The 14574-nt window shown below is 41.5% G+C and overlaps 1 protein-coding gene across 1 annotated transcript in view; it reads left to right on the top strand.

Moving 5' to 3' along the window:
- Nucleotides 1-9857, top strand: part of FAM3D (FAM3 metabolism regulating signaling molecule D) — a 44807-nt gene extending 34950 nt beyond the window's left edge. The window contains exons 8-10 of the mRNA XM_042452742.1: nt 3063-3147; nt 5103-5229; nt 9397-9857. Coding sequence (XP_042308676.1) covers nt 3063-3147; nt 5103-5229; nt 9397-9486 — 302 coding nt within the window. The 3' untranslated portion in view covers nt 9487-9857. The remainder of the gene's footprint in view (nt 1-3062; nt 3148-5102; nt 5230-9396) is intronic.
- The last annotated feature ends 4717 nt before the right edge of the window (nt 9858-14574 follow it).

Here is a 14574-nt window from a genome sequence, read left to right as displayed (position 1 = left end):
GCCACTGGATGTTACCATGGCAGTTAAAGTGAAATCATAATGCTATCACTGTGCAGTGTGAATGGGCTTTTGCTTTCTTTGGCCAAAGCACCAGGTGGAGCTTTTCTGAGCAGTGCTTCAAACAATAAACAGCTTTAGCAATAAAGAGCTATCCACTGTGTTCAACCTGTCTGGGAGTGGGACACAGCAAACTGGATATCTCCTTTAAAATTCAGATAAACCAAAGTATATTTACCAACTCACTGAATTACAGCCACTGGATGCCATTGATAGACACTGTTTCATATTCTTGGAGATACCAACTCTCTTGCATAGGAGGAGCAGGTTAGGATCCAAACCTTCTATGGGCCAGATCTGAATCCCCTCCTTTCTTCTATAAAAGATACAACTTATCAAGATTTGTATGTACAATTTCTGGTTAATGTTTTATTATACTAAGGGAATAATAACAACAGCAACAACAACCATTTATTTATAACACCCTTTTCACCAAAGGGCAGAACATCAGACATATATAATCAAGGATGAGACAATAAAAAAAATTATTGCCTTTCCTCTTTCTTTGTATTTTTCACCACCGCTACTAGTACCACATTTTTTGTTTTATTGCTGCTGCTGTATTTCTTTACTTCTTCTGTAGCTGGCACTAGTTATACTAAGTCATGGAAAACCAAATCCTTCATTTTGCACAGGGAATAGGATTTGCAGAGAATGATCTGCAGGATCTGAAGTCATCTCCAGTCTGAACTCCAGTCTTCTGCACTCAACACACATAGGAAACCTTCTCGTGTGCTGTCCCTCCTCAGTGCCCAGTCCATCTTCCTTCTGTTCTGTGTGGAAGATTAAGCAAGGGAAAGGGAGGGAGAGAAAGCAAAGAGTAATGGAAGAAGGAATGTTGCAAGAGGCATTGCATGGGGGAAGCTGAAGTGCTGTCCATGCATCATTCCCTTTCTACTCACAATCCGAATTCAGATTAGTTAAGAAGGAAGCACAGAGCTGGTAACCCCATTGGTTTGCTATGCAACTTTCATTTCCATTGGTCTGAATGTGCATTGATCAGAGAACATCTGTCAAGGTCAAGAGAGCAAAGGAACAGACAAAGGCAGGAAATGGCATCTGCCTGAAGGGTCCAGAGTAATTTTCTGAACTAGGGATGGGATGATGACATGTAGACTCTGATTCCAGTGAAAAAAATACTTTGTCCTTTCTTTCATTCACATGTTTTATGCTGCACCTGAGACTCTTTTCATTGTGGAGTTGTGGGATAAGACACAGGGATGAATCCATGGAAGCAAAACATACACAGATGAATCCTCCCTGCTGTGGAATTATAGAAGTTACAAGAAATCTGAGGCAAAAGAGGAAGGGGCTGTTCCTTCTTAATTCTGTGTCTTTGCCTCAGCACTACAAGAACATAAGTGCTAGTATGGAACAGATCAAAAGCCTATCCATTCCAGTATTGTTCCCACTGCGGCTCACCAGAAGCCGGTGAGAAACTCATAAGCAGAATATAGCCAAGATCCTATGTTGTCCAGCATAGCATGAGTTTGCAGGCCAGACTCTACTACCGTTCCATCCTCACCACTTTCAGGACTATGTTTTTTTCTGCAATAGCCCCACTGAATGGCCATTCGGTGGAGAAAATAAGCGAAGCAGACCAATGGCATCTTCCACCAAGATCTTCTCCGGTTCTTCTGCGATCTCAGTGGATGATGTCATCAATCTGTGTCTCTGGTCTTTATCACATGGGAGGAAGATTATTACACGCCAGCACACTTATCCCATTCTTTTCTCTTCTGTAAACAGTAATGGGCTCGTTATTTGGTATTTGTTAATGCCAAATGATATGTCCATTACTGTTTACAGATGGGACAAGAACAGGGTAAGTACACAGGGGTGTGATAATCTTCGCCCCAATCGCAAAATTAACAAAATTTAATGATGGGAGGAGGACACTTCCCTCCTCCATGTGATAATCTCCTTTGTCTATGCTTCTCCAATTCCTCCATGCTCCCCACCACGCATAGAATGCCCATTCAGGGGACTATCACAGTAAAATTGTGAGTCAGGTGGCCTTTCGTCATTGCAAAAAGTGGAAGAGAATATCAACTTCCTCTGTGATCCGAAAAGGATATATACAGGTGTACGATGGATTTATATATGTCACTAACAGAATGCCATCTCATCAGTGAAAAGGACAGATACAATTTTTCTGTTCTTCAGCAATTGGCAACCAGGCAGGTAGGTTTCTATACACTGAAGATGCTTTATTTAATTTTATTTCAGGCTGTTGGTATGTTCCATCTGACTAGCATAGGAAGACTTAGGGGTTGTCCACACGATTGATCTGGCTTGATTCCAGGGTGAAAAGTCAATGTTATTCCTGGCTTGCCACAGAGTTTCCTAGAAACTCCGCAGCAAACCCTGCCTGTTTAAATGTCCTGCTGCACTCCTTACATTGCTACACCATCACTCCATCAATACATTTGACATAGAAACAGGGTGCCTGGCCACATGGGTACAGCCAGGCACCCCATTTCTACATCAGATGCAACAATGGAGGACTTCACAGTAGGAGTGATGGTGCAGCAAGGTAAGGAATGTATGCCAGTAGCAGGTCTCAGGGCGGCATGGGGACAAGCATGTAAATACCCAACTGTCCCCATTCTGACCCAGAGACCAATCCAGGAGAGCACCCAGAACAGAATAGCATGGGCTCAGCCTGTGCTATCATGGCCCATCTGCTCAGCCTTTTATAAACCTTTTTGTGTGATATTGTAAGTTCACACATGTCTTTCAGGAACTAAACCTGAGTAAATAGTGCCTTCTCTTTTTCTCTTGTTTAACAAGATAGGTTTCAGATCTTTCCCTCCCTTTTGCACTCTCTTCACCCTCCATGACATATATATGGTGATCCTTTGTTGAAGCACCAGTTTTTGATTCAGTGTCAGTGTTTCCTCTTTGTTGATTATTCTGCATATACCCTTTAAAAACCACTAGATGGCAGGATAAGAAAACAGCAAGTCTCATATTTCTCTCTCTCTTTTTTTTTCTTCTATTAGAGGTTAAGGATTTATTGGATTTTCTGAAAACTATTGGCACAGGGACTCTAGTGCTAATCGCCTCCTATGATGATCCAGCCACAAAGTAAGTAACAATTAAAGTGCATGTTGTGACTTTCTTCAACCTGTGTTGCAACTGCTTTACACATGAGCTGTGTGAGTTATACCTTCCCTGCAGCTATGAATTCACCAGGTAGCTTCAGAAAAACATTTTTCTCTTTTTTTTTTTCCTTCTCCGCTTCCAAAGTGCCAACTAGAATGAGATGCCCTTTGTGCAACTAGAAGTTGCAGGAATGACTTTCTGAGAAGTAAATAAATGCATGAATCCTAATTTGGATTGAGGTCCTGGTGTGGGGATTAAAGGGCTTTCATTCTCTCTCCCCACCTGCTTATTCCTTTTGCCCTTCCATGTGGCTTTCTCCTCATACATACATAACAGCAATGGGGAAAGAGTTGCTGTTTGAGACAAAGCAGGTTTCTTTCCATGACCTCAAAGAAGAGACCTGAGATGAGAGGCCTCATTCTACATCTGCAGACCTCTCTCTTCCAAATAATCTCTGGAAAGTACCAGTCCAAATGCTGGCATCCTATTAGGAGCCTATACATGCATATGCTCTTTCGGGGGCACTGTGAGGATTGGCACTGTCTTCCTTTCCCTGTAGTGCCCACACCTCCCCACCTCCAGTTTACTGAGGAGCTTCTGAAACCCCTGCACAGCTATTCTGTGGCTTGTGGGGATCAAGTAGGATAACAGAAGTGTCTGGTAATTCCCCATAGCCAACTATGAAATGATGGCATCAGTGCTGGGCTCCACTGAGATCTTCTAGAGGTCTCAGCACTGATGTAATAATTTTGTATCTGGCTATGATATCATAGCTATGGTATCACAGCCAGACATAAGATGATTACATCAGCGCTGAGACCTCCAGAGGAACTTGGTGGAGCTCAGTGGTATCATAGCCAGACACTTCTGTGATCCTGCCAGCTCCCCCCACAAAATGGCTGGGAGAAGGAGGTCAGGGGAAAGGCATATGGCTCTGCCTAGCATTGGTTCACTTGCAGACCTGGTACACTACATTTTAAGTTATACAGGATTGCACCCATTGACTATTATGGACTTAAAACTCTTGCACTAGAATACTTGATTCACACAAACACATACTTACAACATGGGAGACACTGAAGACTGGGTCAGCCAGAAAAATCTGCAGTAACAGAACATGTTACAAACCATCCTGGGCATAAAATGCTATTTGAAAACACTGAAATTTTGGACCATGCCAATAGCTATCAGGTTAGAATGCACAGGGAAGCCATTGAACACCTAACCAACTTCAAATAAGAAACCCTTAAAGTTAGCAAAGTTTGGCTACCAGTTCTAAAAAAAACACTAAAATCAAGACCCAGCAAAATTCAAATGAAAACCACCCAGAGTGAGGGGGATTTCCCAGCAGATAATGATCTCTAATTAAACAGACACTAATCTTTGCATATCCTCCCACCCCGAGGCCTTGCTATTCAACAACAGAACAATACACCGATTAACATGGAAATCACTCCTCCCTACCCACGGGCACACAGTATATATACCCAACTCTCTTCCATGCCAGCATACTCTGAAGATGCCAGCCACTGATGCTGGCGAAACGTCAGAAATAAACTCTTCTAGAACATGGCCACATAGCCCCCCAAAAAACCACAATGAATCTATGGATGCTGGTCATGAAAGCCTTCAACTTCACACAAGACACTGAGCATTATGGGACTCTATTTCCAGGCTTTTATGAATAGAGCTTCTGTCCTCCTCCTGTCCTACTTTTCTACTGTTTTTTCAAAGACTGATCAAGTCCTCATTCTTAGGAGACCTTGAGTCAAATGGCTGAATCACTATCCTGCTGCTGTGGAATCTTCCCTATATTGTTAATTTTTTTTGTTTTCTTTTAAATGTTCTTGGTATTTTACACCTTTGTATAGCTGTTTGGAAGTGATGTGGGGGTTTTGTGTGGAAAAGTTGTACAACAACAAAAAATCTTCTCTCAGGATGAATGATGAAGCAAGAAAGATGCTTACGGAACTAGGGAGCAGCTATGCTTTTAAGCTGAGCTTTCGAGACAACTGGATATTCCTTGGTGGGAAAGGACTGAAAAACAAAAGCCCATTTGAGCAGGTACTTTCTTGTTAACTGTAGTCATAATTCCAAATGCCACATACATGTCTGTTCTTTCTCTCACCACCCCTTCCCTTCCCTTATAGCAATAGCAATAGCAAGTACATTTCTATACCTCTTCTCAGTGCACTTAAGCACTCTCTAAGTGGTTTACTATGTGTAAGCTAATTGCCCCCAACAAGCTGAGTACTCATTTTAGCGACCTTGGAATGATGCCAGGCTGAGTCAACCCTGAACTCAGGGTATTGAACTCACAACCTTGTGGTTTATGAGTGAGTGACTGCAGTACCAACATTTAACCACTGCACCACCAGGGCTTCCCTTCCCTTCCCTCTCCTTCTTTGGTGGCTTGGGTAGGAAGCCTTATCCCAACTTCTAGATCCTCTGTCAGGCAGATCAAGGGAAATAATAGTGCCACTCTATTCTGCTTTGGCCAGACCTCACCTGAAATACTGTGTCCAGTTCTGGGCACCACAATTCAAAAAGGATGTTGACAAGCTGGAGCATGTCCAGAGGAGGGCCACCAAAATGGTGAAGGGTCTGGAAACCATGCCCTTTGAGGAAAGACTTAGAGAGCTGGGGATGTTTAGTCTAGAGAAAAGAAGGTGATATGATAGCTCTGTTTACATATTTGAGGATGGAGCAAACTTATTTTCTGCTGCTTCAGAGAATAAGACCCAGAGCAATGGATTCAAACTAAGGAAAAGAGATTCCACCTAAACATTAGGAAGAACTTCCTGACAATAAGAGCTGTTTGACAGTGGAACACTCTCCCTTGGAGAATGGTGGAGTCCCCTTCTTTGGAAGTCTTTAATCAGAGAATGGATGGCCATCTGTTGGGGATGTTTTGATTGTGCATTCCTGAATGGCAAGAAGTTGGACTGGACAGCCCTTGGGGTCTCTTCCAACTCTATGATTCTATTATTCTATGTGATATGTCCTACTGCCAGGGGGAGAAAGACATCTGCCCTCAGAGTTCCAGAACTATATGAAGAGAGCACAATTGGCACAAATCTACTGCCCGCATCATGGAAGCATGATGACATCAGCACTGAGATCCACCGGGGGCCTCTGGAGGTCTTGGCATGGATATAATCATTTTGTATCAGGGTGGAGTAGGATAAATAAGATTTTTTGGGTCTTCTGGATCCAAAGCTCCTCTGTTCCACCAGGATGTGTGTGTTTACAATCCAAAACCACTCAGCTACTCCAGCCTGGAGCTGGTGTACATAATCTCACACATGTATTGGCTTTGGTGAGGATAAAATTTTGAGATCAGGTCCACTTGGCTAAAAACAATCCAGTAAAGCCATCCTCTCACCTCCCTTTCTGACCACTAAGTTATTACCGTCGGCCCTTCTTATAAGGGATTTCTTATACACGGATTCAAGCATACACGGTTTGAAAATGTTCAAAAACACCATAGATTTCAAATATCAAACCTTGATTTTCCATTTTTTTATAAGGGACACCATTTTCCTATGTCATTATATTTAATGGGACTTGAGCATACACAGATTTTGTTATGCACGGGGGATCTTGGAACCAAACCTCAGCATATAACAAGGGTCCACTGTTCTCTTTACTACGTATAGCCTCGAGGGAAGTGTGAGTAAGGTTGCCCAACCCTGCGCTACTGGAATTTTTTATTTGATAAACAGCAAAACAACTCTTTATCCAAACTGTTATTCAAAAAAATTATTATTAACAGTTTCCCTTCAAATGTGATAATGACACTACCAAATGAGAAAATAGCTGTGGATATAAAAGCTCAATTCAGGCACCATCTTTACTATATACATGTTGCATGGATCTCATACAGAGTCCTTCACCTGGTTTACAGTCTCTCTGTACCTCAGCCATGTATTGTACAGGCACAGAAATAAAGACGTTCCCCCGAAAAAAGAGCATTTTAATTTAAAAACAGACTGAACAGAGAGTGCTTTTAAATTCTGCTTTTAAAAAAAGGTGTACAATCCCAAGACAGCTTGTTTTCAAAAGAAAATATAGAGGGGCATTCTTGCTGACACAATAGTTCCCTACTTCCTAAGGCTGCCCACCCCTGCAGTAAGATTTTGGTATGATTTTAATTATTTTAATGCTTTAATGATTTTAACTTTTAACTATGCTGTTTTTCACTTATGTTTTAATGTTAGTATTATTTAACTTTTTAAATTAATGCTTTAGTTTTATATATTTTTTAATTATTGTAAGCTGCTTTGAACGGATAGGGAGAAAAGCAGGCTATAAATCCCATTAAGTAAATAAATAAATTAGTTATCAAATGTATGAACTCAGAAATATTCAAAAGACTGATTCTGCATGCCACAAAGTAACTTGATGGCTTCAACATATCTTTTTAAAGAGTTTGCCAGTCAACAGATTTGAGTGTAGAGCAGTGGTTCCCAACCTGTGGGTCGGGACCCCTTTGGGGGTCGAATGATCCTTTCATGGGGGTTGCCTGAGAGCATTGGAAAACACCTATTTAATTACAGTTAATGAAGCAGCAATGAAAATAATTTCATGGGTTTGGGTCACCACAACATGAGGAACTGTATTAAAGGGTCGCGGCATTAGGAAGGTTGGGAACCACTGGTGTAGAGGGTCTATAGAAGAAATAATGATGAGGAGCTTCAAGTCTATTGCATGAGGGCCAGTGCTTCCTAGGCAGATATAACAGTAAAGGTCCAGCACAATCTAGGGCTAGGCTAGTTCCTTGCAGCCTGAAGATTTCTCAGGTGTCTCTTGCCACTGATTTGGCACACCTTGACATAGTATTATTACTCTATCTCTGCTACCAAAATCACAGACTGGATTGTTGCAAGCATGACAAGCGAAAATAAGGCCATGCAGTGTTGCACAAAACCTATATAACATGGCACCTCTTTTGCAGATTCTGCTTTTCTTGTTGAATACAAAATACTAAAAATATAGCCCTTTGATACCACATTACCTGCCCTGGTTCCATCCTGTGAAAACCTAGGATTTGTAGTTTCATGGGATATTTAGAATCCTGTGCCAGAGAGCTGTAATGCCACAAATCCCAAGGTTCCATAGACTGCAACTAGAGCAGTTATAATAGTATCAAAGCATTATAATTCTGTAGTGTGAAAGGACCCTACAATAACAGAACAGTACAGATTGAGTTCTCCCTTATCTGAAATGCTTGGAACCAGATGTCTTTTGAATTTCAGATTTTTTGTTTTTGAATTTTGGAATACCTATATTTGCTTATATGCACATAATCCTGGAGATCAGACCTAAGTCCAAGCACAAAATTTGTTCAATATACACCTTACATAGCCTAAACATAATTTAAATGATACAGTGGCCCCTTGTTATCTGCTGGGGTTCGGTTCCAGGAACCCCCGTAAATAACAAAATCCGTGGATGCTCAAGTCCCATTAAATACAATGGCATAGTAAAATGGTGCCTCATATAAAATGGAAAAATCAAGGTTTGCTACTTGGAATTTGTACTTTTAGGAGTATTTCCAAGCCGTGGGTGCTTGAATCCATCCTCCATGGATAAAAATCTGTGGATAAGGAGGGCCAACTGTGTGATATTTTTAATAATTTTGTGCATGAAACAAAGTTTGTATACACTGAATCATCAGAAAGCAAAAGTATCATTATCTCAGACACCCACTCAGCCTCAGAGGAAGACAATAGCAAACCTCCTCTGAACAAATCTTGCCAAGAAAACCTTGTGATAGGGTCTTAGGGTTGCCATAAGCTGGAAATGGCTTGAAGGCACACAACAACAACAAACTTAAAGTGATAATCCATGGACTAGTTATGTTCCCTGAACCACTGGTTTTAAGGCACTGGTGAGTTTTCAATATAGGAAGGAAGGAAGGAAGGAAGGAAGGAAGGAAGGAAGGAAGGAAGGAAGCCAATGGGTTCAATTATGGTGCTGGTCCCTGGTACCGTAGGGAGAAAAATTCCTGGTTTCCCACATCAGAAAGCTTGTGATACACTGAATAAAGGATCTCTATAAACTGGGGAGGCTCTCCAACCATCAAAACAGACATAACTGAGCTGGATGGAGCAATGGCTTGATTCAATGGGACATGCATTGTGTCCACTTGTTGGCAATAGTGGGCAAAAATAGAAAGGAAAACTGTTACTTGCACAGCTGACTAGATCTGGTGTTTTGCTTCCACAGTACTTGAAAAATGATAAAGAGACAAACAAATATGATGGCTGGCCTGAAGTTCTCGAAATGGAGGGCTGTGTACCGAAGAAGCTGAACTAGCAAGGTGCTCAATTCAGATCAACTGTTACCTATGGTCACCACTAACGGACTTTTTCACTATACCTGGGTCTCTGCTGGGAAACAACAAGCAATGCCATTACCTGCAACTAGTTAAGGAGAGTGAGAAGAGGGTGCAACAAAAGTTACATTCAAAAGTAGCATGAGTCAGCATGAAGTTGCTTTAATGGTGTGGCAAGTAACTGTTTCTAGTTACCTCCAGGAGTTACTTTTTAAGCACATTTTGAAAGGTTTATTTAAAAAAGTTTTGTGGGTTTTTCATTACAGTCAGGATTGTGGGCTCAGAGCCCTACTATGTGTTGAATGCCTTTTTCTTTTTCTTTTTTTCTTTTTCTCTCCCCCTCCCCCAATTTCTTTATCTATGTATATTATTTTGATTGTAAATTAGATTGTGTTAAAAATTAATAAACATTACTCTAAAAAAAATTGTAAGGGTTTTTTCATCTCAGAAAAGTAATAGAAAATAATAGGAAGGTAACAAGGAGCATAAAATGTAGTGGAGCCAGTTATGTTTCTAGTGCTGGAAAGGGACCACTCTCCAGCTACAATAATGAGTGGCTGGAATTAATAATTGTAGAAAAGGAACTTTCTAAGCTCTTGTCCAGGTGTAGGTCAGCTGATTCAACCCTGATCGCTGCGATTTTGAACTCAGAGTGCAAACTACCATGCTGCTTTCAAACAAGATAGCAAAAAGGATGGGTCTGATAGTATTTTGATGTACTGTTCTATCCTAATGGTTTCAACAGAGGTAAGAAGCAAGATCAGAAGACGACCTTCTTTTTTCAGTTTGTCCATCATTTTGGGGGGTCCTGCAATCAGGTGGGGGAGCAAATGCTTTGGGAAAAGCTCATGGGCTGAGGACATGCATCAGAAATGACTTGAAGGCACACAACAGCAACCAAAGGAAAAGGGAAAACAGAGCATTCCAAAGAACCACATTTGAATGTTAATGAAGAAAAATGTCAACAGGAAAAAAGTTTTAAAACTGCATATACTGTATATACTCGGCTATAACTCAACCTCGTGTATAAGTCAAGGGCACATTTTGGGGGCGAAATTATGGATTTTGATATGACCCATGAATAAGTCGAGGGTAAAACTTAGGGGCATATAGCAAAGGATCTAAAAGATGAAGCAAAGCAAAACAATGTCAAAGAACTTACAAAATTCCAGCAGACATAGCTCACTCTTAAGGCTGGATGGATGAGAGTAGAGGGGATTGGTGCTTTCATGATAGATTATACTCTTGCCTTTCATCAGGGGACAGTTCTTTCTTTTAAATATGAGTGAAGATACAGTACTTACATTGATCCATGGATAAGTCGACTCAGGTTTTTGGGGTCAATTTTTTGACCTAAATTTCTAAACTTATACATGAGTATATACAGTACATATGCAACATATGAACAATAGGATAATAACACAATCAGAGATAAATCCATTCTTCTTAGCTAACTGCACTGTGTTTTAGCCAGGTTTGTTATCCAGGCAGTATCTTTCTACTTACGCCACTTCTCTTAATCAATCCTCCAGTTCCAGAAGCTCCTGAAGGATTCAGACAAATTAATATCATGCTAACAGGGCCTGATTGTATAGATGCCTGTGTTCCTGACTTCTTGTGTTCAGTTCATATGATGCACACACCCTTCCAAACAAAGCAGTAACTATTCCTATCGATCACCAGCAGTTTATCCTCTTGGCAACAAAGATGAAAACTTACCTATCTTGACTCTTCCGGGATTACATGTGTTTCAGCATGCCTCAAATGTGTGGCCCCTTTTTCTACACTCACAGTGGTGGCATGGTGACATGGTATCAACTCAAAACTCTTCCTCTCTGCCCCCACTACCAAATTAGTTAGATCAGTGGTTCTGAAACAGTGGAGCGGGACCTCTAGGAGGGGCAAGACTTGGAGGCCCTGATCCCTCATCCTCCTTCTCTTCCCTAACCTTTTTATGTGTAAAATTTACACATGCCTTAAGTTTAATACTGAATTTACTTAAATAAAACTGTTCCAATTTGAACAAAATAATTTCCTTATAAAATGTTAAAATATGCATATACGTGAATGTGCAAATAAAAATATGCACACTGAATACAGTTGGCCCTCCATATGTCCCAGGATTAGGGGAACAAGACCTCCGCAAATATGGAAAAACAATAAATAAACTGCCCCACCGCCCACGGCAGCTATTTTCAGAGTGGGAAGGGTGCTGGGACAGGAGCGATCCATTTCTCCACCCCTCCCATCCTGGAAAGGCTTGCCATGTTTAACATTCATGAATAACCAAAACCACAAATGTCAAACCTGCGAATGTGGAGAGCCGACTATACACAAAATATTTTTATTCTTATACTATGTCAAGTGGGGGGGGGATGCAACATCCACATGTAGATTGTACCGGGGGGGGGGTCCCCAAGGGTCAAAAACCGAGTACTACTGAGTTAGATAGCTTCCAGTCTTCTTCCGTAGAGGTCTTTAAACAGAGGCTGGATGGCCATCTGTTGGGTATGCTTAAGTTAGCACAGAAATAGAAAGGTAAAAAGTTCAGCTTAAAAGAATAGCTAAGATACCGAGGACTTTTTCACATGGGGAAAACTGGAAGGTTTAAAACGGGTCACAATACAAGGTTATCCAGGCATTAGGGACAATTTGCAAAAGCTTTTCAGATGACACTGCACATAAACCAGTCAGATTCCAGACAGACAATTGAGGTGAATCAGGGAATAAGCATTTATTCGGTTTCTCTCTTGCTTTTTGTGGCTCCCTTTTTGTCCCTGGAAAGGCCAGATCGGGGCTGCAGCATGTGGTTGCCATGGCCCCGATCCAGTGCAGCTAGAGGTGGCTGCAGGTCAGCCCTTTTGGGACAGTTTGCAGGCTTTTTGTCACTTCTCCGATGCATGGAGCAAAGTGTTGTCCTGAAAGGCCTATAGAATCGGCTTGTGTGTATAGCCACGAAAAATACAAAACTTGTGGCTATGTTGAAGAGGTGAAAAGTTCTTGGGGGGACTGAAGGAAGCCTTCATTTGGGAGGCAGAATTCATATTTGGGGTGTAATACCCTCATTTGCTCTCCTCTGTAGATTCACCCTGAACACACTAATATCTAAAATAGAGCTCATGCATTACATACATGGCTCACCACCACCTTTATTATGAATTGTAACTTTCAGTAAAGGCTTCAGCTTCAAAGTGTTCATTTCTGTGAGTTTTCCTTGTGACAGCAACATCAGAGAAAGCTTGCTGGCCACACATTTCAGCCTTCTTGGCATAGTCTATGTTTAGGGCTGGAAACAAAAGTTACTTTAAAAAGGATGAATGTTCAGCAGAAAACATTCAGTACTCTACGCTGAATATAGGATTCTCAAGAGTACAGTACCAATAATTCAACTTCAGTTTTCTTTTCTAGCCAGCGGTGAAATCTCCCATTAGAAAGAGAGCAAATGTTAGACTGGTTGTCATAGTTGAATAAAAATCATCTTTTTGTTTTGAATTTCTTTTTTATAAATCACCGGCATGGGGAATTTTCTTGACAACGCTCTTAGCCAAAGATGGAAAGAAATTTTCTTGGACCCAACAGTCAAAACCAAGGTAAACCTTTTTCACCTCCCAGATTCATGAGGAAATGATCACCTCACCTCCGCATTCATGCATTCATGACAGTTCAAAGCATGGCTGAAAAAATACAGGGCACACAACAATATGCCTATTTTAATTTCAAATGGTTAAATAAAAATAACATAAATTTACAAAAGTGTATATCTGTTGAGGATGCTTGATTGAGATTTCCTGCATGGCAGGGGGTTGGACTGGATGGCCCTTGTGGTCTCTTCCAACTCTACGATTCTATGATTCTATGATTCTATGGGGCCATTCAGACTACGAAAAAACCGGTTTTCAAAGCGATTCTTGCACATGAAGTTCATAGTCACCCGAATCTCACACAAGCGAATCCGAGGCTTGCACACCCGTTCCGTGGTAATGGCCCCTAGCACGGTGTTTTTAAATGGGCGCAAATACCGTTTCTTTTGGAAAACCCCGGGTTCTGGGATGAGAACTTGGCACCGATCATGATCGAGGCAATTGAGAGGAAGGATTTAGGTCAGAGTGTGGGCAAGGCAAGGCATTTCCTCCCCTCATCGGAGGGGAGGGGGGGAGGAAAGAGCCCTGGGAAAAGGGAGCAAGGGAAGGCATTCTTTACCGAAGGAGCCTCTTTCCCTGCATCCCCTGCCCACAGCCCTCTGTCTCTGGGCATTTTCTTCCCTTGCAGGGGAAAAAGTTCAGGTCACGAAGGAGCTCATTCAGGCAACCCCCCCCCCCCTTTTTCAATTTAAACAATTTTTTTAGCAAATATGCGCATTGTTTGTTTCCAGAGGCAGATAGGCCAGGCTTGCAGTTTATATCCTTGGATCTCCTCGCTTACAGCAGAGGGGAAGCTACAATGTTGCGCAAGACCTCACTTACAATCATGTTACATTTTTAACAATTTTTTTTTAGCAAATATGCGCTGATTTGTCTTCTGAGCAGGGAAGCAAGGGAAAGCTACAAATGTGCTTTTAAAAGCATTAAAAATGCTGACAATTCCATCCTTTGCCTGGAACAGGGGCAGATCTGACCAATGCCCACAGGTTTATAATAATTGACCCTGTGCCTGGCTCTTTAAAAAAGGGAGGAGGGGGACACTTTCCAATGCCCTTCAAAATGTCCCATGACGATCGCTTGATTGACAGCGGCCACCTCGCCAGCAGACACAGATGCATTAAATTTGTAGTGGGCACTTGCTCGGAGCGATTCGGGGGAGGGCATCCGAATCAGCCCAGTGCCTTCCAGGTCTTTTATGCCAGTATGAATGAGGCACATTTCCGTCATGAAGGCAACTGCCTCATTTAGGTATAAGTGACTCAAATCATCTAGAAATTATGCTAAATGCATTTATAATGTGTAAATTTCAGTATAGGAGAACACAAAATCTTACAACCTGATACAAAACAAGAATGAGAATAAACCAGGTAGGATCTGTAGAAGCCCAATGAAATTAAAAATGAGAGATTTTCCATTAGTGTGTGTGTT

Source organism: Sceloporus undulatus, chromosome 2 (assembly GCF_019175285.1).
Source record: "Sceloporus undulatus isolate JIND9_A2432 ecotype Alabama chromosome 2, SceUnd_v1.1, whole genome shotgun sequence".
Lineage (NCBI taxonomy): Eukaryota > Metazoa > Chordata > Lepidosauria > Squamata > Phrynosomatidae > Sceloporus > Sceloporus undulatus.
Note: the sequence above shows the minus strand (reverse complement) of the source record. Positions and strands in the feature narration are given on the sequence as shown.